Genomic DNA, 23958 nt, shown 5'->3' on the forward strand with positions numbered 1-23958 from the left:
ATCCGGTGCTTCACAGAAAATACACAGCTGCTGGCCTGTTACAAGTCAATTTTCTTTTTTTCTTGACTGTTTTCCTCTTTGAGGTGGTAATGTTTCTTACACCGCGATTTCCACCCAATTGCTCTAAGGATTCTGGTTGTCTGCATTTTACAAGATTGTCTGGTAAGCTTTCTTATCACTGCAAGCATATCTCAATACCACCTTCCTTCCCTCTAAACGATGTAACTCTGTGCAAAAACATTTTTATTCCCACAACCTTGATCCCCTTACCCTAAAATCCTTATTCCCTTTAACCCTAACAACTCTAACCACAACCCTAACCTTCATATCAACCCCCCAACGCTAGTGACACTGACTAATGATCCAAACCCCAAACTGCCCCTGACCCCAAACAACCAACAAAGAAAGAGACACAAAGCTGAAAACTACAAAAAAGGCAAAACCCTGGATAGAGACCCAAAATCACAAACACGCGACCAAAATGCTACAGAAAGGGCAGAAGAGACACCGTCCACAAGGGCACAGCTCCCCCAAGGCAGCTTTGCTGTCTAGGAGCCCGATGCAGAAGACAGCTCACTGCTAAGGTGATGGAAATGCTGCTGGATGGTGTCTGTGGGCATCTGCAATGAGCCCTCTGTGTCTTTGGCTGGGAGGGGAGAGCTGAGGTCCTCCTCAGGTACACTGACATGGGGCGGGGAGTTCTGATTCGCACTTTCAGACTGGATTCGTCTGCTCTCAGCAGTGTCCAGGTTCTCCTCAGGGGAACATCTGGGTGTAATCATCCTCCCATCCTCAAAGAGCTGCCAGCACAGGGCACCTGAGCCTGGGACTGATGGACAGACTGGCTGTCCACCCTCGGCACTAAGAGACAGTCCCTTTGCCTCTCAGGACCCACAAGATTTCACTTTGATCACAGCAGATAGATTTATTTATTTTTTTATTTATTTATTATTTATCTATTTATTTATTTATTTATTTTTCCATAAAAGGACTCCTCATGTGTGGTGGGGGCCACTAGAATAAGTCCAACAAAACAAAATTCTCACAGCTGTGCTCTGCAGCCAGGTTAACCAGGAGACACAATGTTGAAACAATCTTCATTATAACAAGTGGATTAATTGAGGATCCCCCTGTGTTGCTCTTTACCAGTTGCTGTAGGGCAGGACTTGCTCTTCTGGAATCCAGAGCAGAGTCCTTGCTGTACTGTCAGTCTCAGCTTTATACAAACCAGAGCTCAAGGAAAAGGGAGCAGCACAAAGGTTTTCCTGAAAGGACACAGGTGTTGTGGTGGGTTTCTGTGAGAAATGGAGTAGGTTTGCTCAGAGAAATCTACCCTGTGTTTCTCCACCTCGAACAGGCCTTTGTTCCCAGAAGAAGCAAATGTCCAACAGCAGCTTCCCCACCAAGTTCCTCCTCCTGCCATTCGCAGACACGCGCGAGCTGCAGCTCCTGCACTTCGGGCTCTTCCTGGGCATCTACCTGGCTGCCCTCCTGGGCAACGGCCTCATCCTCACAGCCGTAGCCTGCGACCACCGCCTCCACACCCCCATGTACTTCTTCCTCCTCAACCTCGCCCTCCTCGACCTGGGCTCCATCTCAACCATTGTCCCCAAAGCCATGGCCATTGCTTTGTGGGACACAAGGACCATCTCCTACTCAGGATGTGCTGCCCAGGTCTTTTTTCTCTTCTTCTTGCTTGGAGCAGAATATTCCCTTCTCACTGTCATGGCTTATGACCGCTATGTTGCTATCTGCAAGCCCCTGCACTACGGGACCTTTCTGAGCAGTAGAGCTTGTATGAAAATAGCAGCAGCTGCCTGGGGCGGTAGTTTTTTCTATTCCATGCTACACACTGCCAATACCTTTTCCATACCACTGTGCCAAGGCAATGCCCTGGACCAGTTCTTCTGTGAAATCCCCCAGATTCTCAGGCTCTCCTGCTCAGATGCCTACCTCAGGGAACTTTGGGTAATTGTGGTTAGTCTTTGTTTAGCTTTTGGGTGTTTTGTTTTCATTGTGCTGTCCTATGTGCAGACCTTTAGGGCTGTGCTGAAGATGACTTCTGAGCAGGGCCGGCACAAAGCCTTTTCCATGTGCCTCCCTCACCTGGTCGTGGTCTCCCTGTTCATCAACACTGGCACAGTTGCCTACCTGAGGCCCCCCTCCATCTCCTCGTCATCCCTGGATCTGGTGGTGGCAGTTCTGTATTCGGTGGTGCCTCCAGAAGTGAACCCCCTCATCTACAGCATGAGGAACCAGGAGCTGAAGGATTCCCTGAAGAAACTGATTCTGTTGGCAGTACTTCAGCAGGACTAAGCCACCCATATTTATTCACTTTGTTGTTGTTGTTGTTGGTTGGTTGGTTGTTTTCTCAGGCAACTCTTGTGCTTTGGACATTTTTCGCTGACTACCCTGTTTGAACATGAATGTCTGGATTTGTCTCTCTCCTCCAGAGGTACAAACCCAGTCCCTCTGTCCCAGAAGCCATCTTTAAATGTACTTATGTCAGAGCTGTACTCCTTTTTCACCTCTCTGGAATAAAAGGGGATGTCTTCAGTGCTGTGTCTGAAGTTTGAGATCTTTTGCCTTCTTCTGGAGTCATGAATACTCTCAAGAAATTGCACCCTAAAAGGGCCTGCTGTTAAGCTTGTGTTCTCCATGTGTGGATGAGATCATCGGCTGATTTGCTAGAGAATGTGGGCTGGACTCAGCCCTCACTTGTGGGTGCCCAGAGCCACTGGAGATGGGAATGGTCAGGACATATCTGCTTGGGACTGTCCAGCATGTGACAGGGCTCGTGTCAGATGATGATGTCCCACTGCCCCCTGCCCAGGAGGGCACAGGGATTATTCACAGACAGCCTGTTTCTAGCGGTGGGCAGCAAATGCAGCTTCAGAATGCCACGTGGAGTCACCCAAAGGGCTAAGTGGAAAACTACCTGGGCTAGTTAGGGTTCTGTAGTCCCATGAGAGGCAGCAGAGACACAGAGACTGCAGGGAAGGGAACCTGAGGAATGACTCATGTCCCCTTCAATGAAGAACCATAGCCGGGATCTAAGGACACACCTGAACACGGCCTGAGCCACTTGAAATTCCCTGTGATTGCCCTGAACTCCTACAACAGCCACAGGTCCCTGTGGAGGGGGGTACATATGTACAATGACCCTCATCTGTCTGGGTTTGCTTCCCACCCCGACCCCCAGGCACCACAACCCACTCACTCCACACAACACCACCAGCAGCAGGGCCCTGTGGGGAGTTCAGGGAGGGGGCCACGAACAGCCAGCCAGGCCAGCACAGATTCACTCACACGGGGAACAGCTCTCTGGGGAGCACGGATGCCCCTGGAGAAGGGCAGGGCACTCTGGGTGTGGTGCAGGAATGGATGAGAAAGAAAGGCCTGCTTCTGGCTGCACCAGCTCAGGGCAGGCTGCTCTGTGTGAGAAGCCCAGGGCCCAGACCCTTGTGTTGTCCTGCAGAGTTCCTGGCACAAAGAGGCTGCAGGCGGTCAGGAACTGGGATATGCTGTACAGGAGAACAGGGGCACGGGAGGAATTCTCAACTTGCATGGAGGATGACATGAGCAAGAGAAACCTCTTCTTAAGAAGAAAGCAAGTCTGCCCTCACAACCTCCTTCACACAACCGTGCTGTCCCTCTGAGTGCTGGGTGGTGGTAAGTTTTCCAGTGGGATCAGAGAAGAGAAAACAAAGTGACAGCAAACAGGTTCAGGGCTCATGTCAGATGCTGATGTCCCACTGCCTCCTGCCCAGGAGAGCACAGGAGAGCACAGGGATTAGGGCCTAGGATCTGATCCAACATGGGGAGAACACGGCCCATGGTGTGCTCACACTCCATGTTGCACCCTGCCCCCAGCGTGTTTACACTCCCCAGTGTGAACACCCTCAGTGTGCACACTCACCCCATGAGGTGCACACACCGTAGCTATGAGTCCAGGCTCAACAAGAGGCTCTGCTCCATGGGCTCCAGGACTCAAACTAGCATGGTGTCCCACAGAAAAATTCTCAGTAAAGCTGTTGGTCATTACAGAATCACCCAATAGTGAGGACTGGAAGTGTCCAGTCCAAGCCCTTCCCCTTCAAGCATCATTAGCTGGAGCAGGATTTCCAGGACTGCATCTACACATCTTCTGAGTATCTCCAAGGACGGAGACTCCGAAACCTCTGTGAGTGGCCAGTTTCAGTGATCTGTACTGGTGCTTTGGGTTATTCCTCTCTAGGTGCAGGACCCTGCACTTGCCCTTGTTGACCTTCATGAGGTTCCTCTCAGCCCAACCCTCCTGCCTCTTGAGGTCCCTCTGAATGGCAGCACAGACCTCTGGGGTATCACCTGCTCCTCCCAGCTTGATGTCGTCAGCAGACTTGCTGAGGGCGCCCTCCGTTCCATTGTCCACATCTCTGATAAAATTATATACAATCAATAAATTGAACAACACTGGACCCAGTACTGACCCCTGGGGAACACTACAGGCCACCAGCTAGATTCTGCACCACTGAGCATAACACTCTGTCCTGGTTTCGGTTGGGATAATTTTCCTCCTAGTAGCTGTTAGGGTGCTGTGTTTTGGATTAGGATGAGAAGAGCGCTGATAACATGCTGATGTTTTAATTGTTGCAGAGCAGTGCTTACACTAAGCCAAAGACTTTTCAGCTTCTCGCTCTGTCCTGCCAGCGAGCAGGATAGGGGTGCAGCAGGAGCTGGGAGGGGACAGACCCAGGACAGCTGACCCAAACTGGCCAAAGGGGTATTCTATAACATCTGACGTCATGGTAAACAATATATAGGGGTGGCTGGCCGGGGTGGGGGGCCGGCTGCTCGGGGATAGGCTGGGCATCGGTCAGCGGGTGGTGAGCAATTGCATTGTGCATCACTTGTTTGTACACATTATTATTATTGTTGTTGTTGTTGTTGTTATTATTATTATTATTTTCCTTTCTTTCCTGTCCTAATAAACTGCCTTTAGCTCAACCCACAGGTTTTCATTTCTTTCTAATTCTCTCTCCCTATCCCAGAGAGGGAGGGAGGGCTGTGAGCGAATGGCTGTGTGGTGCTTAGCTGCTGGCCGGGTTAAACCATAACAGCTACATAAAATACAGCGAGATGACACATCAACAGCATTCCAGGAAGTTTGGCCCTGCCTCACATCATGGACACCAAATCAGAGAATTTGGACTCAAAGGTCAATATGTAAGTTGCTACTCTACTTTTGCCCTCATTTCAAAACCTCTTAGGTAGCAGCAGAAGAACAGTTTTGACCAGATAAGTAAGGAGAATCATAGAAGAACGATGGGATAACTCCTGGATATCAACACCTGGAGAAGTTCGGCCTACTCCAGGAAGGTGTCACCCAAGAATTTGAATGGAAAAATCACAGAGAGAGACTCCAGACTCAGAAAACTAGATTGGTTAAAAGGGCCTGTATGGATTGGAAATATGTCAGGGTGGAGTTATGATAAAAAATCATTAAAAAAAAAAAATCATAAAAATACAGAGCCAAATGTAACGGGGGTACCTCCCGGAAGGCACCCACCTCGAGCTGTACATCGTATGAATTGCTAATAAATAAGAACGAAGGAGAGTCAATCTGATCTACTGAAAAGGCAATTCCAGGGTCGAACCAAAAAATATTGGAGGTGGCAGAAGCATAATTCCTTCAACACAAGGTGGCAGCAGCGTAATTCCTTCAACACAAGGTGGCAGCAATGTGGTTCCTTCAACACGAGGTGGCAGCAGCACAATTCCTTCAATACAGGTGGCAGCAGCGTGATTCCTTCAGCTGCTGCCCTTGTCTCACTCCCAGAAGGTCATCGAGGTGCTGGAACATGTCCAAAGAAAGGCAACGAAGCTGGTGAAGGGTCTGGAGATCAAGTCTGATGAGGAGGCTGAGAGAGCTGGGGTTGTTTAGCTTGGAGAAAAGAATCATAGAGTCATAGAGTCATAGAATCATAGAATCATAGAATATCCCGAGCTGGAAGGGACCCATAAGGATCATCAAGTCCAACTCCTGGCACCACACAGGTCTGCCCAAAAGTTTAGACCATGTGACTAAGTGCACAGTCCAATCGCTTCTTAAATTCAGACAGGCTTGGTGCAGTGACCACTTCCCTGGGGAGCCTATTCCAGTGTGCGACCGCCCTCTCGGTGAAGAACCTCTTCCTGATGTCCAGCCTAAACTTCCCCAGCCTCAGCTTCACACCATTCCCATGGGTCCTGTCACTGGTGATAACAGAGAATAGGTCACCTGCCTCTCCACTCCCCCTCGCGAGGAAGTTGTAGACTGCGATGAGGTCCCCCCTCAGCCTCCTCTTCTCCACGCTGAACAGGCCCAGTGACCTCAGCCGCTCCTCATATGTCTTCCCCTCTAGGCCCTTCACCATCTTCGTCGCCCTCCTCTGGACACTCTCCAGCAGTTTAATGTCCTTTTTGTACTGTGGTGCCCAGAACTGCACACAGTACTCGAGGTGAGGCCGCACCAGCGCAGAGTAGAGCGGGACAATCACTTCCCTCGACCGACTAGCAATGCTGTGCTTGATGCACCCCAGGATACGGTTGGCCCTCCTGGCTGCCAGGGCACACTGCTGGCTCATATTCAACTCGCTGTCAACCACAACCCCCAGATCCCTCTCTGCAGGGCTGCTCTCCAGCGTCTCATCACCCAGTGTGTACGCATAGCCAGGGTTGTCACCTCCCAGGTGCAGGACCCAGCACTTGCTTTTGTTAAACTTCATGTGGTTGGTGATCTGGGCCCAGCTCTCCAATCTGTCCAGATGTCTCTTCAAGGCCTTTCCACCCTCATCCAAGTCCACAACTCCTCCAAGTTTAGTGTCGTCGGCAGATTTGCTCAGAACACCTTCTAGTCCTACGTCCAAATCATTTATAGACATTGAAGAGGACTGGCCCTAAAATGGAGCCTTGAGGGACCCCACTAGTGACCATCCGCCAGCCAGATGTGGCCCCATTTACCACAACCCTTTGAGCCCCGCCCGTCAGCCAATCGCTCACCCATTGTGTGATGTTTGTGCTTAGCCGTATGCTGGGCATTTTGCCCAGTAGGATCCTAAGAATTTCTACAGTGTTTCTGCCCGGTTTCGAACCGGGGACCTTTCGCGTGTGAGGCGAACGTGATAACCACTACACTACAGAAACTGTCCTGTCAATCTTTCTTTCCCTGTCTGCTCAAGACCATCTTGTACTTTACAACTGCCTTAAAGGAGGTTTCAGTGAGCTGGGGATTGGGTTCTTCTCCCAAGCACCAAGTGATAAGACAAGAGGAAATGGCCTCAACTTGCACCGGGGAGGTTTAGATTGGTTATTAGGAGAAATTGCTTCACTGAAAGGGTGGTGCAGCGTTGGAATGGGCTGCCCGGGGAATAGTTGAGTCACCATCCCTGGAGGTGTTTAAGAAACGTGTAGATGTAGAGCTTAGTGACAAGGTTTAGTGCTAGGTTAAGGGTTGGACCACATGATCTTAGAGGTCTTTTCCAACCTCAGTCATTCAATGATTCTGTGGTTCAGCTGCACAGAGTTGTGCTGGAGAGCTGATCATGATGCAATATGGTATGGAAAATCCCTTTGGACAGTGGGGGTCAGCTGTCCTGCTTCTGTCCCCAGATCCGAAGCACAGCATCACACCAGCTACTGGGAAGGAAAATAACTCTATCCCAGCCAAAACTAGAAAAATATCTACCCCTTATTCCATAATATCTATGTCACTCTCAGGTCTCACTCTTCCCAATACAGTTACTCATTCTCTTCCTCATAAGTTACTCATCCGTTGATATGCACACACAGATATCATTGCCCTAATCTATGGGTTGACCCATGGATGATTCTGGACAGTAGATGTCCCATAGATGATTCTGGATCATTTCATGCTGAAACCAGCTCTGGTTCCATCACCGCTGCACATGTCCATTTCTGTCCAACATTATTCTCTAATTAACCTGGGTGACTCTTACCGTCATGCCACTGATGTGACATAGAGCAATCATAGGAGTGATGACATTCGGTATTATACAGTAATTAACATCAGCCCATTAACTCATGGGCTATCCCCGCCCAACATTAAATCCCCTTGAGGTACGCATCGGACCGCCCCATTCCTCTGCATCACCCACCCAAATGGGTTTGCCTTTGCCTGAGGCAGCAACATCCCAGACTCTCTTCCCCAGCATGTTTTTTACGTGCACTACAGGGACTTTATCCCCTTCTACAGCACGTAATGGGTTTGATTGGGCAGGTCCAGCTCGGTTGGCAGATCCCCTAGTGTTGACAAACCAGGTGGCATTTGCCAGATGTGTATCCCAATTTTTGAACGTCCCAGCACCTTCAAGGTAGTCTTTAACAATCCAATGCATCCCTCGATTTTCCCTGGGGTTACGATATACCCACTCAATACCATGCTCTTTGACCCCAGTGTCTATAAGGTTGTTTGGGAAATGAGCCCCATCATCTGACTCAATTCTTTCTGGGGTGCCATGGCACCTTAAGACTTGCTTTATGAGGCCCAGGATAGAATTCCCGGGGGTGAAATGGGGCACAGGACATGCTTCCAGCCACCCGGTGGTTGCTTCCACCACTGTAGGCACGTGGTGGGTTTGTGGGAAGGGGATAAAACCAACCCTCCAGGCCTCCCCTGTTATTGTTAATATCTCCCTGGGGATATTAATGGGGTCTGAGTGGGGAAATTGGGGTTCTGGGTGGGAACTGGGGGCTCTGGGGATACTTGGGGGGGGAGAGATGGGTGTTCTGGAAAAGTAACAGGGAGCTTTGGGGTTCCCTGGGGATACTGGGGGGTTCTGGGGTAATGGGAGGAAATTGGGGGATGGATCTTGGGGTGGTCCCAGGGGGTTCTGGGGATATTGGGAGGGGTCTGAGAGGGGAAGTGGGCATTCTGGTGTGGAAAAGTGGGAGTTCTGGGGGGAAAATGGAGGGCTTGGAGGATAGTGGGGGTAGATCTTGGGGGAAATGGAGGGTCTCAGGGATACTGGGGTGGGAAATGAGGTCCTGATGAGGTACAGGGAGAAGCTTGGGGTGCGGGGAGGGGGTCTGGGGATATGGGCGGGGAGGTCTGAGGAGGGGAAATGGGGGATTGGGGGAAATGAAAGGCTCTGGGAGGCCCTGAGGGACTCCTGGGTGTGCTCTGGGGGATATTGAGGGAGTCTGAAGGGAATATGGGATCTGGGAGGTAAATGAGGGTACTGAAGGGGATTATAGAAGATTCTTGGGGGGACTGAGGATAATGAGTTGTTTCCAGAGGGTAAATGGGTCATCCTGAGGGGTCCTGGAAATATTAGGAGGGTCTGGAGGAGCCTGAGGTTTCCTGGGTGCTCCCTCTTCATCCCATCCTTTGCTCAAAATCTTTGATTTTCCCCCCATTTTGCAGCCAGGCTCTGCCATAGTGGCGAGGAGCCCTTGGGGACATTGGGGACCCCCCCACGTGCTTCCTGAATGTGCCTTACCCCCCCCCAAATGTCCTCCCCAAAATTCACACACACACATGTGGCCATACCAAGGGACAAGGAGAGCAGGGGGATCTTTGCTTTATTGTCCCCCCCCCCCCCCCCCACAATAGAGGCTTCAGCGCCCCAGGGCAGTGGCACCTTGGGGGAACTGCCCCCCAAGCCCTGCTTTAGGGGAGAAAAAAAGCACTTTTTGTGTCCTTCGAGATGAGAACACATGCTTTGGGTTGAGAAAAGCCAGCTTGGGGTCTTTTCAGCGGGAAACCTGGCAGTTTGTGGTGAGAAAAGCAGGTTTGGAGACATTCTGGAGGGGAACAGACATTTTGGGGTGAGGAAAGTTGTTCTTGGGTCTGTTCGGAGAGGAACCTGTCAGTTTGTGGGGAGAAATGCGATTTTTGGGATCCCTAACCCTAAAATCTAACCCTAAACAATAACTCTAACCCTAATACTAACTCTAACTCTAAACCTAGACCTAACCCTAAATATAGCCCTAACCCTAACCCTATCCCTAACCCTAACATTCTAACCCAAACCCTAAAACCTAATCCTAACCCTAACCCTAACCCAACCCTAATCCTAACCCTAACCCTAAACCTAACCCTAACCCTAACCCAACCCTAATCCTAACCCAAACCCTAACCCTAACACTAACCCTAACCCTAACCTTAACCCTAACCCTAACCCTAACCAAAGCCCGAGCCCTAGCCCTAGCCCTAGCCCTAGCCATAACCGTGACCCTGGCCCTGACCCTAACCCTAACCCCTAAACCCTAACCCTAACCCTAACCCTAACCCTAACCCTAACCCTAACCCCCTAACCCTCTAACCCTAACGCCCTAACTCTAACCCTAACCCTCTAACCCTAACCCCCTAACCCTAACCCTAACCCTAACCCTAACCCTAACCCTAACCCTAACCCTAATCCAATATGGCCTCCCGGAAATCCAGTGCCCGAGAACTACATCTCCCGGCATGCTCTGGGAAGGCAACATGGCCTCCCGGAAACCCAGTGCCCAAGAACTACATTTCCCAGCACTCCACGGAAAATTGAGCCTCGCACCTTGTTGTAGGACGCCATGTTTTGCTCTGTTACATTCCCCGTTCTGTTTTGTGTTTATGGAGGTTTTCCTGCCGTTTTGGGGGTTTCCCCTCAATTTCGGGTTTTCACCTCTCCATTTCAGGGTTCTTCCCCACAATTTTGGGGTTCCTTCCCCTAATTTGGTGCTTCGTCACCCCAGTTTTGGGGTTCCCCCACCATTTTGGGGATTCCCCCCCCAATTCCAAGCCCCCCACAATTTTGGGTTCCCCCACCATCTTTTTTTTGGCCTGCCACCCTAATATTAAGGTTCTTTTCCCCAATGTTGGGGTTCTCACCACATTTTTGAGGTTCCTTCCCTTAATTCGGGGCTTCGCCCCCCGAAATCTGGGGCTTTAACCCCAATTTTGGAGTCCCCCACCCTCCATTTTTGGGTTTCCCCCTAATATTAAGAGTTCTTCCGTCCAATTTTGGGAGACCCCACAATTTTGAGGTTCCTTCCCCTAACTTGGGGCTTCAACCCTTCTATTTTGGGGGGGCTCCCACCCTCTTATTTTGGTCTTCCGCCCTAATATTAGGCCTAACCCCTAAGAACCCTGACCCCTAACCCTACGGCACCCACGGATCTAACCCTAACCCCTACCCCTAAAAACCCTACCCCTAAAAACCCTTACAGCCCTAACCCAATAAAATTTACCACACTAAACCCCTGAAGACCTACGCCTAAAACTCCTAACCCTAAAAATTAAGACCCTCTAAACCCTAACCCAAAAAATTAAGACTCTCAAGGCCCTAACCCTGGAGACCCTAACCTTAAAAAAAAAAAAAATTAAGACCTTAAAACCCTAACCCTAAATACCTGACCATAAATAAAACCCTAAGACCCTAACCCTAAAAACCCTATCAACACTAAAACCCCAAGAAACTCTAAAACCCTAACACACTAACCCCCAAACCCTAACCCTTATAACTCCAACCCTAAGGACCTTAAAATCCTAACCCTAAACCCTGGAAACCCTAACCCTGAAACCCAACCCTAGTGCCTTAGCCCTGAAACCTTAAAACCCTAACACCTTGTTAGAAGCACTCTGTAACCAATAACATAGGCTCAGGCAAGGATCTCAGTGAGGTAGCATTTTTATTCACGATTGCAATGGCAGGCGTCCCACAAGCCACCTACTAGTTCCATAACACAGTTTATATAAATTTTTTTTTCCCTCTCGGTGACCAGGACCCTCCCCAGTTTCCCCATTGACTGGGTAATCCAGGTTCACAATCTATCCGGTGCTTCACAGAAAATACACAGCTGCTGGCCTGTTACAAGTCAATTTTCTTTTTTTCTTGACTGTTTCCCTCTTTGAGGTGGTAATGTTTCTTACACCGCGATTTCCACCCAATTGCTCTAAGGATTCTGGTTGTCTGCATTTTACAAGGTTGTCTGGTAAGCTTTCTTATCACTGCAAGCATATCTCAATACCACCTTCCTTCCCTCTAAACGATGTAACTCTGTGCAAAAACATTTTTATTCCCACAACCTTGATCCCCTTACACTAAAATCCTTATTCCCTTTAACCCTAACAACTCTGACCACAACCCTAACCGTTCATATCAACCCCCCAACGCTAATGACACTGACTAATGATCCAAACCCCAAACTGCCCCTGACCCCAGACAACCAACAAAGAACCAGACACAAAGCTGAAAACTACAAAAAAGGCAAAACCCTGGATAGAGACCCCAAATCACAAACACGCGACCAAAATGCTACAGAAAAGCCCCAGATGCAGGCCCCAAGCACTACAGCTAGGCCCCAGAAGCTCAAGACACATCCCAAAGCCAAAATGCAAGCCCCAAACGCTACAGAAAAGCCCCCAAACACCAGACGCAGGCTGCAGAAGTCTACAAGCAGGCCCCAACCCCCCCCCCATGAACTGGACCCCACCCCCCCACCCAGATGCATGCCCCAGGCCCCAGCCCCAGCCCCCACACCCCAGACTCAGGCCCCAAAGGTGTACAACCAGCTCCCAACTGCCCCCCTCAAAGGGAGGTCCCAAAGCCTTCCAGAGGACCCTAGAGTGTACAAGCAGCTCCCAACCCCCCCGGCACAGGCCCCAACCCCCCCCCGGACGCAGGCCCCAAAGGTGTACAAGCAGAGTGGCATCCCAACTGCAGGGAGGAGAAATGCCCCAGTGCCATCTGTCTGTCCCTGTCCTGCCTCCCTTGGCAGGAGCACTGGGACATTTCACCATATTTCCCCATCTGTCCTTGCCGTCTTTGTCCCAGCTAAACCCTGTGGGGTCTGGGCCCTGCAGTGTGTGGGGCTGGCAATGAGCTGGCCCTCCCTGCAGGACACCCCATCTTCAGGACATCTCTCTCTTTCCCCGGGTCATCCTGCTGGGCTGCAGGCTGCCGTCCGCAAGGGCACAGCTCCCCCAAGGCAGCTTTGCTATCTAGGAGCCCGATGCAGAAGACAGCTCACTGCTAAGGTGATGGAAATGCTGCTGGATGGTGTCTGTGGGCATCTGCAATGAGCCCTCTGTGTCTTTGGCTGGGAGGGGAGGGCTGAGGTCCTCCTCAGGTACACCGACATGGGGCGGGGAGTTGTTGATTTACACTTTCAGACTGGATTCGTCTGCTCTCAGCAGTGTCCAGGTTCTCCTCAGGGGAACATCTGGGTGTAATCATCCTCCCATCCTCAAAGAGCTGCCAGCACAGGGCACCTGAGCCTGGGACTGATGGACAGACTGGCTGTCCACCCTCGGCACTAAGAGACAGTCCCTTTGCCTCTCAGGACCCACAAGATTCCACTTTGATCACAGCAGATAGATTTATTTATTTATTTATTTATTTATTTATTTATTTATTTATTTATTTTTCCATAAAAGGACTCCTCATGTGTGGTGGGGCCACTAGAATAAGTTCAACAAAACAAAATTCTCACAGCTCTGCTCTGCAGCCAGGTTAACCAGGAGCAGCAATGTTGAAACAATCTTCATTATAACAAGTGGATTAATCGAGGATCCCCGTGTGTTGCTGTATACCAGTTGCTGTAGGGCAGGATTTGCTCTTCTGGAATCCAGAGCAGAGTCCTTGCTGTACTGTCAGTCCCAGCTTTATACAAACCAAAGCTCAAGGAAAAGGGAGCGGCACAAAGGTTTTCCTGAAAGGACACAGGTATTGTGGTGGGTTTCTGTGAGAAATGGAGTAGATTTGCTCAGAGAAATCTACCCTGTATTTCTCCACTTTGGACAGGCCTTTGTTCCCAGAAGAAGCAAATGTCCAACAGCAGCTTCCCCACAGAGTTCCTCCTCCTGCCATTCGCAGACACCCGCGAGCTGCAGCTCCTGCACTTCGGGCTCTTCCTGGGCATCTACCTGGCTGCCCTCCTGGGCAACGGCCTCATCCTCACCGTCGTAGCCCGCAACCACTGCCTCCACACCCCCATGTACTTCTTCCTCCTCAACCTCACCCTCCTCGACCTGGGCTCCATCTCAACCATTGTCCCCAAAGCCATGGCCATTGCTTTGTGGGACACAAGGACCATCTCCTACTCAGGATGTGCTGCCCAGGTCTGTTTTCTCTTCTTCTTGCTTGGAGCAGAATATTCCCTTCTCACTGTCATGGCTTATGACCGCTATGTTGCTATCTGCAAGCCCCTGCACTACAGGACCTTTCTGAGCAGTAGAGCTTGTAAGAAAATAGCACCAGCTGACTGGGGCAGTAGTTTTTTCTATTCCGTGCTACACACTGCCAATACCTTTTCCATACCACTGTGCCAAGGCAATGCCCTGGACCAGTTCTTCTGTGAAATCCCCCAGATCCTCAGGCTCTCCTGCTCAGATGCCTACCTCAGAGAATTTGGGGTAATTGCGGTTAGTCTTTCTTTAGCTTTTGGGTGTTTTGTTTTCATTGTGCTGTCCTATGTGCAGACCTTTAGGGCTGTGCTGAAGATGCCCTCTTCTCAGGGCCGGCACAAAGCCTTTTCCATGTGCCTCCCTCACCTGGCCGTGGTCTCCCTGTTCATCATCACTGGCACAGTTGCCTACCTGAGGCCCCCCTCCATCTCCTCCTCATCCCTGGATCTGGTGGTGGCAGTTCTGTATTCAGTGGTGCCTCCGACACTGAACCCCCTCATCTACAGCATGAGGAACCAGGAGCTGAAGGATTCCCTGAAGAAACTGATTCTGTTGGCAGTACTTCAGCAGGACTAAGCCACCTATATTTATTCACTTTGTTGTTGTTGTTGTTGGTTGGTTGGTTGTTTTCTCAGGCAACTCTTGTGCTTTGGACATTTTTCTCTGACTACCCTGTTTGAACATGAATGTCTGGATTTGTCTCTCTCCTCCAGAGGTACAAACCCAGTCCCTCTGTCCCAGAAGCCATCTTTAAATGTACTTATGTCAGAGCTGTACTCCTTTTTCACCTCTCTGGAATAAAAGGGGATGACTTCAGTGCTGTGCCTGAAGTTTGAGACCTTTTTCCTTCTTCTGGAGTCATGAATACTCTCAAGAAATTGCACCCTAAAAGGGCCTGCTGTTAAGCTTGCGTTCTCCATGTGCGGATGAGATCATCGGGTGATTTGCTAGGGAATGTGGGCTGGACTCAGCCCTCACTTGTGGGTGCCCAGAGCCACTGGAGACGGGAATGGTCAGGACATATCTGCTTGGGACTGCCCAGCATGTGACAGGGCTCGTGTCAGATGATGATGTCCCACTGCCCCCTGCCCAGGAGGGCACAGGGATTATTCACAGACAGCCCGTTTCTAGGGGTGGGCAGCAAATGCAGCTTCAGAATGCCACGTGGAGTCACCCAAAGGGCTAAGTGGAAAACTACCTGGGCTAATTAGGGTTCTGTAGTCCCATGAGAGGCAGCAGAGACACAGAGGTTGCAGGGAAGGGAGCCTGAGGAATGACTCATGTCCCCTTCAATGAAGAACCATAGCCGGGATCTAAGGACACACCTGAACATGGCCTGAGCCACTTGAAATTCCCTGTGATTGCCCTGAACTCCTACAACAGCCACAGGTCCCTGTGGAGGGGGATACATATGTACAATGACCCCCCATCTGTCTGGGTTTGCTTCCCACCCCGACCCCCAGCCACCACAACCCACTCACTCCGCACAACACCACCAGCAGCAGGGCCCTGTGGGGAGTTCAGGGAGGGGGCCACGAACAGCCAGCCAGGCCAGCACAGATTCACTCACATGGAGAACAGCTCTCTGGGGAGCACGGATGCCCCTGGAGAAGGGCAGGGCACTCTGGGTGTGGTGCAGGAATGGATGAGAAAGAAAGGCCTGCTTCTGGCTGCACCAGCTCAGGGCAGGCTGTTCTGTGTGAGGAGCCCAGGACCCGGACCCTTGTGTTGTCCTGCAGAGTTCCTGGCACAAAGAGGCTGCAGGCGGTCAGGAATTGGGATATGCTGGACAGGAGAACAGGGGCACGGGAGGAATTCTCAACTTGCATGAAGGATGACATGAGCAAGAGAAACCTCTTCTTAGGAAGAAAGCAAGTGTGCCCTCACAACCTCCTTCACACAACCGTGCTGTTCCTCTGAGTGCTGGGTGGTGGTAAGTTTTCCAATGGGATCAAAGAAGATGAAACAAAGTGACAGCAAACAGGTTCAGCAGGTCCTCAACACCCCAGCACAGATCCACAGTCCCATAACCTCCAGCAGCTGGCAGAGGGAAACAAAACCCGTCTGAACTTTCCTTGCTTCTTAGACAATTTCCAGCAGCTCCAGCAAGAAGTCAGTGCTGATGAGAGGTCTGCGACCCTGACAGCTGCCCTCCCTCCCCACCATGGGGTGGGCATGGAGGTCACCTGGGAGCAGCCTCAGGGCCTAGGATCTGATCCAACATGGGGAAAACACAGCCCATGGTGTGCTCACACTCCATGTTTCACCCTGCCCCCAGCGTGTTTGCACTCCCCAGTGTGAACACCCTCAGTGTGCACACTCACCCCATGAGGTGCACACACCGTAGCTATGAGTCCAGGCTCAACAAGAGGCTCTGCTCCATGGGCTCCAGGACTCAAACTAGCATGGTGTCCCACAGAAAAATTCTCAGTAAAGCTGTTGGTCATTACAGAATCACCCAATAGTGAGGACTGGAAGAGTCCAGTCCAAGCCCTTCCCCTTCAAGCATCATTAGGTGGAGCAGGATTTCCAGGACTGCATCTACACCTTTTGAGTCTCCAAGGAAAGAGACTCCGAAACCGCTGTGGGCGGCCAGTTTCAGTGGTCATCCACCCATAGTATCACAGAATCACAGAATGGCTGAGGTTGGAAGGGACCTCTGGAGATTATCTAGTCCACCCCCCTGCTGGGCAGGATCACATAGAGCACATTGTGCAGGATGGCATCCAGGTGGGTTTTGAATATTTCCAGAGAAGGAGACTCCACAACCTCTCTGGGCAACCTGTCCCAGGGCTCTGTCACCCTCACAGTAAAGTGCCCCCCTCACAGTGAGTCAGAACCTCCTGTGCTTCAGTTTGTGCCCATCGCCTCTCATCCTCTCACTGGGCAAAACTGAAAAGAGACCAGATCCATCCTCTCAACACCCTCCCCTTAGATATTTATATACATTAATGAGGTCTCCCCTCAGTCTTCTCTTTTCCAGGATAAACAGGCCCAGTTCTCTTAGCCTGTCCTCATACAAAAGGTGCTCCAGGCCCCTCATCATCTTTGTAGCTCTCCTCTGACCTTGCTCCAGTAGTTCCATGTCCCTCTTCTACTGGGGAGCCCAGAACTGGACACAATACACCACGTGTGGCCTCACCAGGGCCACACCTCCCTCGACCTGCTTGCAACACTCTTCCGAGTGCAGGCCAAGATACCGTTGGCCTTCTTGGCCACAAGAGCACACTGCTGACTCATGGTCAGCCTGCTGTCCGCCAGGGCTCCCAGGTCCCTCTACAGAACTGCACTCCAGCAGGTCAGCCCCCAGCCTGTACTGGTGCTTGGGGTTATTCCTCCCTAGGTGCAGGACCCTGCACTTGCCTGTATTGAACTTCATGAGGTTCCTCAGCCCAACCCTCCAGCCTGTCCAGGTCCCTCTGAATGGCAGCACAGCCCTGTGGGGTATCAGCCACTCCTCCGAGCTTTGTGTCATCAACAAACTTGCTGAACAGAAAGGAAAGAAGGAGAGAAGGTGAATCAAATGCCTTATTTTGAATAGCCAAGTGTGCACTAATCCCAGCTTATATGGGGTACAGCAATGTCTTCAGGAAGACTCTGCAACACCCAGACACACTCATTTTCCTTTTCCTCCACAGTATATTATTTGTGACTTCCTGATGCCAGCAGGGATGACCATGATCTCCTCTAACAACCCACACCTTTCATTCAATTGTTCAGACTTCCCTTTCTAGTCAAAGGAGCGAAACCCATTGTCTCAACTGAGATCCTTGGCCTAATCTGCTTCTGCACCACCTCCTGCTCCAGAAAGGTACCGTAGGTGTCAGGTCAGATTCCCCAGCCGCACTGGAGGGCTTCAGCTGTCCCAGGAGTGCAGTGCCTCTCTCTGGGTGCACAACTGAATCAACTCATGCATGAAGATGCTAGGCAAATCTTTAAATGAATGGAAAAACACATTCCTGTGACTGGTGTGTAAGAAGTCTTCATTTTCAGAATTTTGAAGGTTGTCTACAAACTCTCAGGATTTCTTTTCATAGGTCTTGGAAACATGCCAGCAATGTGATGAACCTTACCTTCTATGTAAATATAAATTTATACACACATTTCCAAAAAAGGATGTCCTGATGGCACTTTCAGTGCAGGGACGTCCTCAGGGACGAGTGAGAGAAATGGTGCAAGGTTGGGAGGTGTGGAACAAGTTTGTCTGCACAGTGTCAAACTTCTCCTATCTGTCCAGACCTCCTTAAGGGACTCTTAGGACTCTCTGTGTCTTAATAAGCCCAAGGTGTAGTTGCTGACAAGTTTCTCAACTTCATCTCCTGAGAGGAGACTGATGAAATCTCTCAGAAAACCCAAGTCAGAAGCCAAAGTCCAAAGTTCTACAAAGCACTGATTGGTCCCTCTGAGGGCTATTACTGACAAAGCCCCATGGACTCCTTAGAGCAGGTAATTGGAGGTCATGTTTACAGGTAGGCCAAGGCCCTGTGCAGGTGGCTTTGAGGCTGAGAAAATGCTGGCTTTGTTTAATCAAGCAGAAAGGCCATATCCTGCTGCCATCTGTGGGCAGAGATGTCCTGCCCCTCATGTGAGGCTCCAGACTCTTCCTCGGTCAGTGGGATGTGGGTTATGCAGTGTCAAGTGAAAGACAACGGTGTGACACCTCCTGGCCTCTGTCAGGGGGAGCAAAGTGGAGACAAGCCCCATTGCTAAGAGGACAACGTGTTTCCTCCCAGGCCTTGGTGGCAGGGAGATGTGCCAAGGGTACAAGACCTTGGCTTTCTTGGCTAAGTCTCACGTTGCCAGAGCCCTTGTTCATTGCCACCACTGGCTGTCCTATATTGTCCCACACCTGTCCCTGTTTCCCTTCAGGATGCAAACATCCATCTTGCTTTCCCACCTTGCTCGCCCCTTCACATTTCTATGACTTCATTGATGTCTCTACCCTCTCCAGCTGTGCCCTGAAACACAAACCCATGGACTGATAACAGATTCCCTCCAGGTAACTTCTGATACTATAGAACATCCCTTCCACTCACTTATCTTCTCTCTCATGTCTTATCTCCAGCACCCAAGCTTCCCTTTGAGGCAGGTTTTCTCTCACATGCTGTTTCCCATGATCAAGGAAAGTTCCAACATCTCAGAAACCATCCTTCACACAGGCATCCACACCCATCAGCCTTCCTGGGGCCTGTCAGCTGACCAGACAGAAGGATCCTCACCATGATCTTCCAGGCCATGTGGCCTTCCTGCTGGCCTTTCAACTCCTCAGATAGACACAACCAAGCCACATGTCTGCTGTTCCAGAGTCATGTACTCAGGCACAAGAGACTTGACAACCCACAGTCAAGGCAGCTTCTGCATGGGCCTTTCAGGTACTTGGGCAAAAGACATCACACAAGCACCATGCCACCCAGGTGCCTTCTGCTGGCCTGTGAGAGATGCTGGGAGGTGTGAGCCTACAAGCCCACCTGCCAGCCGGGAGGCAAGGGTTGGCCTGGCAGCTACCTCAGAAAGATGGGACCTCCCAGTCCCTTGCCCAGCCATGCTCCTGCTGCTGGCCTATCAGCTCCAGAGGCAGAAGTGACCCCACAGTCCCCACCAAAGCCAATTGCTTCCTACTGGATTCAGAGTTTCTAAGGCAAAATCAACACCCTATAGGAACATCCAAACCTGGCATCCTCCTTGGAGCCCAGCACCTAACAAGACAAAGGAAAAGTCCTTGTCATCCTCCAAGGCCATACATCTCCTGATGGCCTTTCAGTTTCTCAGTGGATTGGACAGACCTATGTGCAAGCTCTGTTAGGTACTGGGGCAGGAGTGACATTGAAATAAAGATTTACACTAGCTGCATGTGAGTGGCTCCTCAGTTCCTTATGACAGCTAAAATGTCACCCTCATAGACCACCCATGTTCCTGAAGGGGGCCTATCAGGTCCTCAGGCAGAAGTGCCCTGACACCCACCTGCACAGCCATGGGCCTCCTTCTGCCTCCTGAGATCCTGAGGCACAGCTGACCTCAGCAGAGCATCCCCACCCATCTCCTCCTTGAGTCCTGTGACCTGTCCAGATCCATGTCGCCTCCCCTGCCTCCTCCAAGACCAAGTGGATGCTCCAGGTCCTTTCAAGGCCTGCCCAGCCTCATGGGGCCAAACTGCTTCAGTTTTGTGATAACAGAGCAGGAATGAGGGATTTGAGGATTAAGTGGTTAGGGTTTAGGGATTAGATCTTCCTTCCAAGTTTAGGGATTGGGCAGAGATTCAGAGGGAGGACTTGGTGTTCTGCTTTGATTATCCAGCCATTCTTTAGGGTACCGACTATTTATGATTAGGGTTTTATAATCTGCTTTCCTAAAGGAGAAGGTGTTAAGGCTGGCAATTTAATGCTAAGGGTTAAGGACTGTGGATTTTCAAGAGCCAAGTGAAATGAATACTTTCCCAGTGAGTGTTGCAGCAGCAGCAGCCTTACCTGAACCCCTCTTACTGCTTCCAAATCTTTCCTTTCTCTTAGCCAAGCCCCTATTCTCCAGATCTACCACCCTTATACCCCAGCTTTCCCCTGGCCTCCCCATATGTGTCACCCTGTTGGGAGCAGCTTTCTGATGGCCTTTATGACCTCAGAGGCTCTGCCTCCCTGCTGTTGGCCAGCCAGGGGCTGGGACAGAAGTGACCTCACAGCCAGCATCCACAGGGCTACAAGGAGCTGTTGTGCTCAGGAGGCCTCTTCCCAGCCCACCCAGGAGTAGTGGGTGCAGGGGATGCCCTGCACCATCCCTCAGGTACTCTGCCTGCCAACCAGCTCATGCTTCAGAAGGCCTCCCGCACATCCAGCCTCGTTTCCTCATGCAGCCTTTAGTTCCTCCAGGGCATCCTGAAGGAAATGGCCACCTCTGTGTGGAAAATTAAATCAAGAACTGAATATATATTTTAGAAAAACGTTGGGAAATTTGCAGAGAAGGAATTAGTGTGAAAGTCACTATGACTAGCATTGCTTTATTCAGCTGGTTTCCCAGCAGACCATACCTCCAAAAAGAAGTGATCTTTAGACTCTGTATGTCCCGCTGCACATAATGGCACCCTGCAGAAACAGCTTATGGCACTTGGGCTCATTCAGGTTCATCTCACCACACCCACACTGTGGGCAGTCTCAGATGGACATGGCAAACATGGACTTCAGATGTAGCCATTTAGTGTCCATAGCTGGAGGAACAATAAACTGTGTGAGCTGGGAGGACAGCCCAGTGCTGGGAGCAGTGGTTGTGAGGGGCTGCTCTGGGACCATTGCAGTGGAGCAGCATCTGCCTGGTTGTACAGAGAAGAAGGACCCAGCCCAGCCCCTGCTCTGCTGGTCCTCCCTGTCTCTGCCAGGAGGCCAGCCCAGCTCAGCCCCTCCCCAGTTCTCCACACCTCCCTCTCCTCTGTCCAGACCAGCCCAGCCTGGGCTGGCCCCAAAGCAGCAAATGGAGAAGTGCAGGTCAGTGTCCCTGCTCCTGCCATCTTCAGGAGATGCCCTGCCACTTCCGCCCCCCACCCCACCCCCAACCCCGCCCAGGCCCTGAGGGTCCTCAGGCAGCACCACTGCACACACACACAGTGCCCTCCTCTGCTCCCGGGACACCCCAGGTCCCACACAGCTTTGCCCCAGCCCACCACGTCTGGGCTGGCCTGAGCAGCCATTCCTGCAGCCCCTGCCCATGCTGCCCACAGCCCCCGAGCTGGCAGTGCTGCTCTGCAGAGCGAGGGGGCTGTGGTGCTCGGGGCCGTGGGGGCACTCTGCAGGGCCGTGCTGGTCAGGCTGGCAAGGCAGAACCAGCTCGTGGAGGGCATTGCCACTGGCTGCCTCCCACACAAGTGGTTCTTTGGCCATGGAGGGTGTGCACAGATAGCTGGCCTTCTTCAGAGTCAGAGACTCATGGAAGAGAAACAAGGAAATCAAGGAGCTTCCTTCGAGTCTACTCCTTTGCAGTATCCATGAGAGCAGCTTTGGAAGAAGAGCTGAGCCTTCAGACACTGCCCTCAGCAGATCCCCTTTTATGCTGGAGATGCTGGTGTGGAGCCAGCTGTGTTAGAGAAGTGCCCCTGGCCTGTCCCTGCCTGTGGACACAGGACTGCCCCACAGCAGCACGATGAGCAAGTGACAAGAGCAATCTGTCCTCACAGCAACACAAGGGCTCTGAAGGAGAGTGTGGGAGGTGAAATGGAGAGCAGCTTGGGACAGACCAAGCCCTGGGGTTCCCTGGCAGTGCTGCTGTGCCAGGACTCTTCTCCCCTCCACCTCTGCACACAGCCAAGTGCGCCTGCAGCTCCACCACAGGTCTCTGAGGAAGGATCTCAGGCAAGCATGTCACTGCAGGGTTCTTTCTTGTATTTAAATACAAAGAGAGACTGGTTCCTTGTTTACACCAAGCCTTTGAGTCACACAAGACAAGTAGATACTTGAATAGAAAGGGGTAGAAGAATAAACTTTCTTTCCAGAAAACACTATTGGAAGAAAAAGAAAATAAAGAAGAAATACATACACACAAAATAAATAAATAAAATAAATAAATAAACAGCATCTGCACCTCTAATCAGTTACATTATGAGTAATATAAACAATATAACAAGCAGTTTATTCATTCTGAAATACGTCCAGTCACCAGTTTCCCCAGTGAATCCTTGAGCTCCTGGTTCCTCATGCTGTAGATGAGGGGGTTCAGTGTTGGAGGAACCACCGAGTACAAAACTGCCAGTAAAAGATTCAGGGATGAGGAGGACGTGGAGGGAGGCTTCAAGTAGGAAAATGTGCCAGTGCTGATGAACAGGGAGACCACAGCCAGGTGAGGGAGGCATGTGGAAAAGGCTTTGTGCCGTCCCTGCTGGGAGGGGATCCTCAGCACTGCCCTGAAGATCTGCACATAGGACAGCACAATGAAAACAAAACACCCAAATGCTAAAATGGCACTAACCACAAGAAGCCCAACCTCTCTGAGGTAGACATCTGAGCAGGAGAGCTTGAGGATCTGGGGAATTTCACAGAAGAACTGGTCCAGGGCATTGCCTTGGCAGAGGGGGAGGGAAAAGGTATTGGCAGTGTGCAGCACAGCATAGAGAAAAGTACTGCCCCAGACAGCTGCTGCCATGTTGACACAAGTTCTGCTGGCCATTATTGTCCCATAGTGCAGGGGCTTGCAGATGGCAATGTAGCGGTCATAGGCCATGATGGTGAGAAGAGAAAATTCTGCTGAAAGAAAAAAGACTAACAGAAAGGCTTGGGTAGCACAACCTGCATAAGTAATGGCCCAGTATTCCCAGAGGGAGTTGGCCATGGTTTTGGGGACAGTGGTGGAGATGGAGCCCAGGTCGAGGAGGGCGAGGTTGAGGAGGAAGAAGTACATGGGGGTGTGGAGGTGGTGGTCACAGGCTACGGCTGTGAGGATGAGGCCATTGCCCAGGAGGGCAGCCAGGTAGATGCCCAGGAAGAGCCCGAAGTGCAGGAGCTGCAGCTTGCGTGTGTCTGCGAATGCCAGGAGGAGGAACTCAGTGGGGAAGGTGCTGTTGGGCATTTGCTGTCTCTGGTACCTGTCCATTGAGAAAAAAACAGAGACAACTTACCAAAACTTCTCTGAGTAAAACCCCCTGCTTCTCTACAGAAATCACCATTCCCTGAGCTTGCATTTCAGCTATGGACGTGACACTGCAGGGAAGGCACTCTTAGTCTCCTCGTTGTGTATCATCTTGCAGGACACAGGTACCTCTCCTCTTCTGGAGGTCCAGATGAGGAGGAGGTGGCTCATGCCCCAAAGCCCCTGAAGGCAGAGGCCGTGCTGGGTGG

At 51.1% G+C, this 23958-nt stretch overlaps 3 protein-coding genes and 1 non-coding gene across 4 annotated transcripts; 2 read left to right on the forward strand and 2 right to left on the reverse strand.

Annotated features, from left to right (window-relative positions):
- Positions 1-1181: 1181 nt before the first annotated feature.
- On the forward strand, positions 1182-2316 carry LOC136788515 (olfactory receptor 14C36-like). Its single transcript, XM_066987068.1, has one exon. It carries the CDS (start codon positions 1381-1383, stop codon positions 2314-2316), a length of 936 nt encoding a protein of 311 aa, XP_066843169.1. The 5' UTR covers positions 1182-1380.
- A 4775-nt stretch (positions 2317-7091) lies between these two features.
- On the reverse strand, positions 7092-7164 carry TRNAV-CAC (transfer RNA valine (anticodon CAC)). Its single transcript has one exon. It is a non-coding gene; the product is annotated as a tRNA-Val (tRNA).
- Positions 7165-13789: 6625 nt separating this feature from the next.
- Positions 13790-14725, forward strand: LOC136788516 (olfactory receptor 14A16-like). Its single transcript, XM_066987069.1, has one exon. The coding sequence runs from the start codon at positions 13790-13792 to the stop codon at positions 14723-14725; it is 936 nt and encodes a 311-aa protein (XP_066843170.1).
- Positions 14726-22759: 8034 nt separating this feature from the next.
- On the reverse strand, positions 22760-23689 carry LOC106049142 (olfactory receptor 14A16-like). The gene has a single exon (XM_048054969.2). The coding sequence runs from the start codon at positions 23687-23689 to the stop codon at positions 22760-22762; it is 930 nt and encodes a 309-aa protein (XP_047910926.2).
- Between the last annotated feature and the right edge of the window lie 269 nt (positions 23690-23958).

Source organism: Anser cygnoides, chromosome 38, assembly GCF_040182565.1.
Source record: "Anser cygnoides isolate HZ-2024a breed goose chromosome 38, Taihu_goose_T2T_genome, whole genome shotgun sequence".
NCBI classification, from domain to species: domain Eukaryota; kingdom Metazoa; phylum Chordata; class Aves; order Anseriformes; family Anatidae; genus Anser; species Anser cygnoides.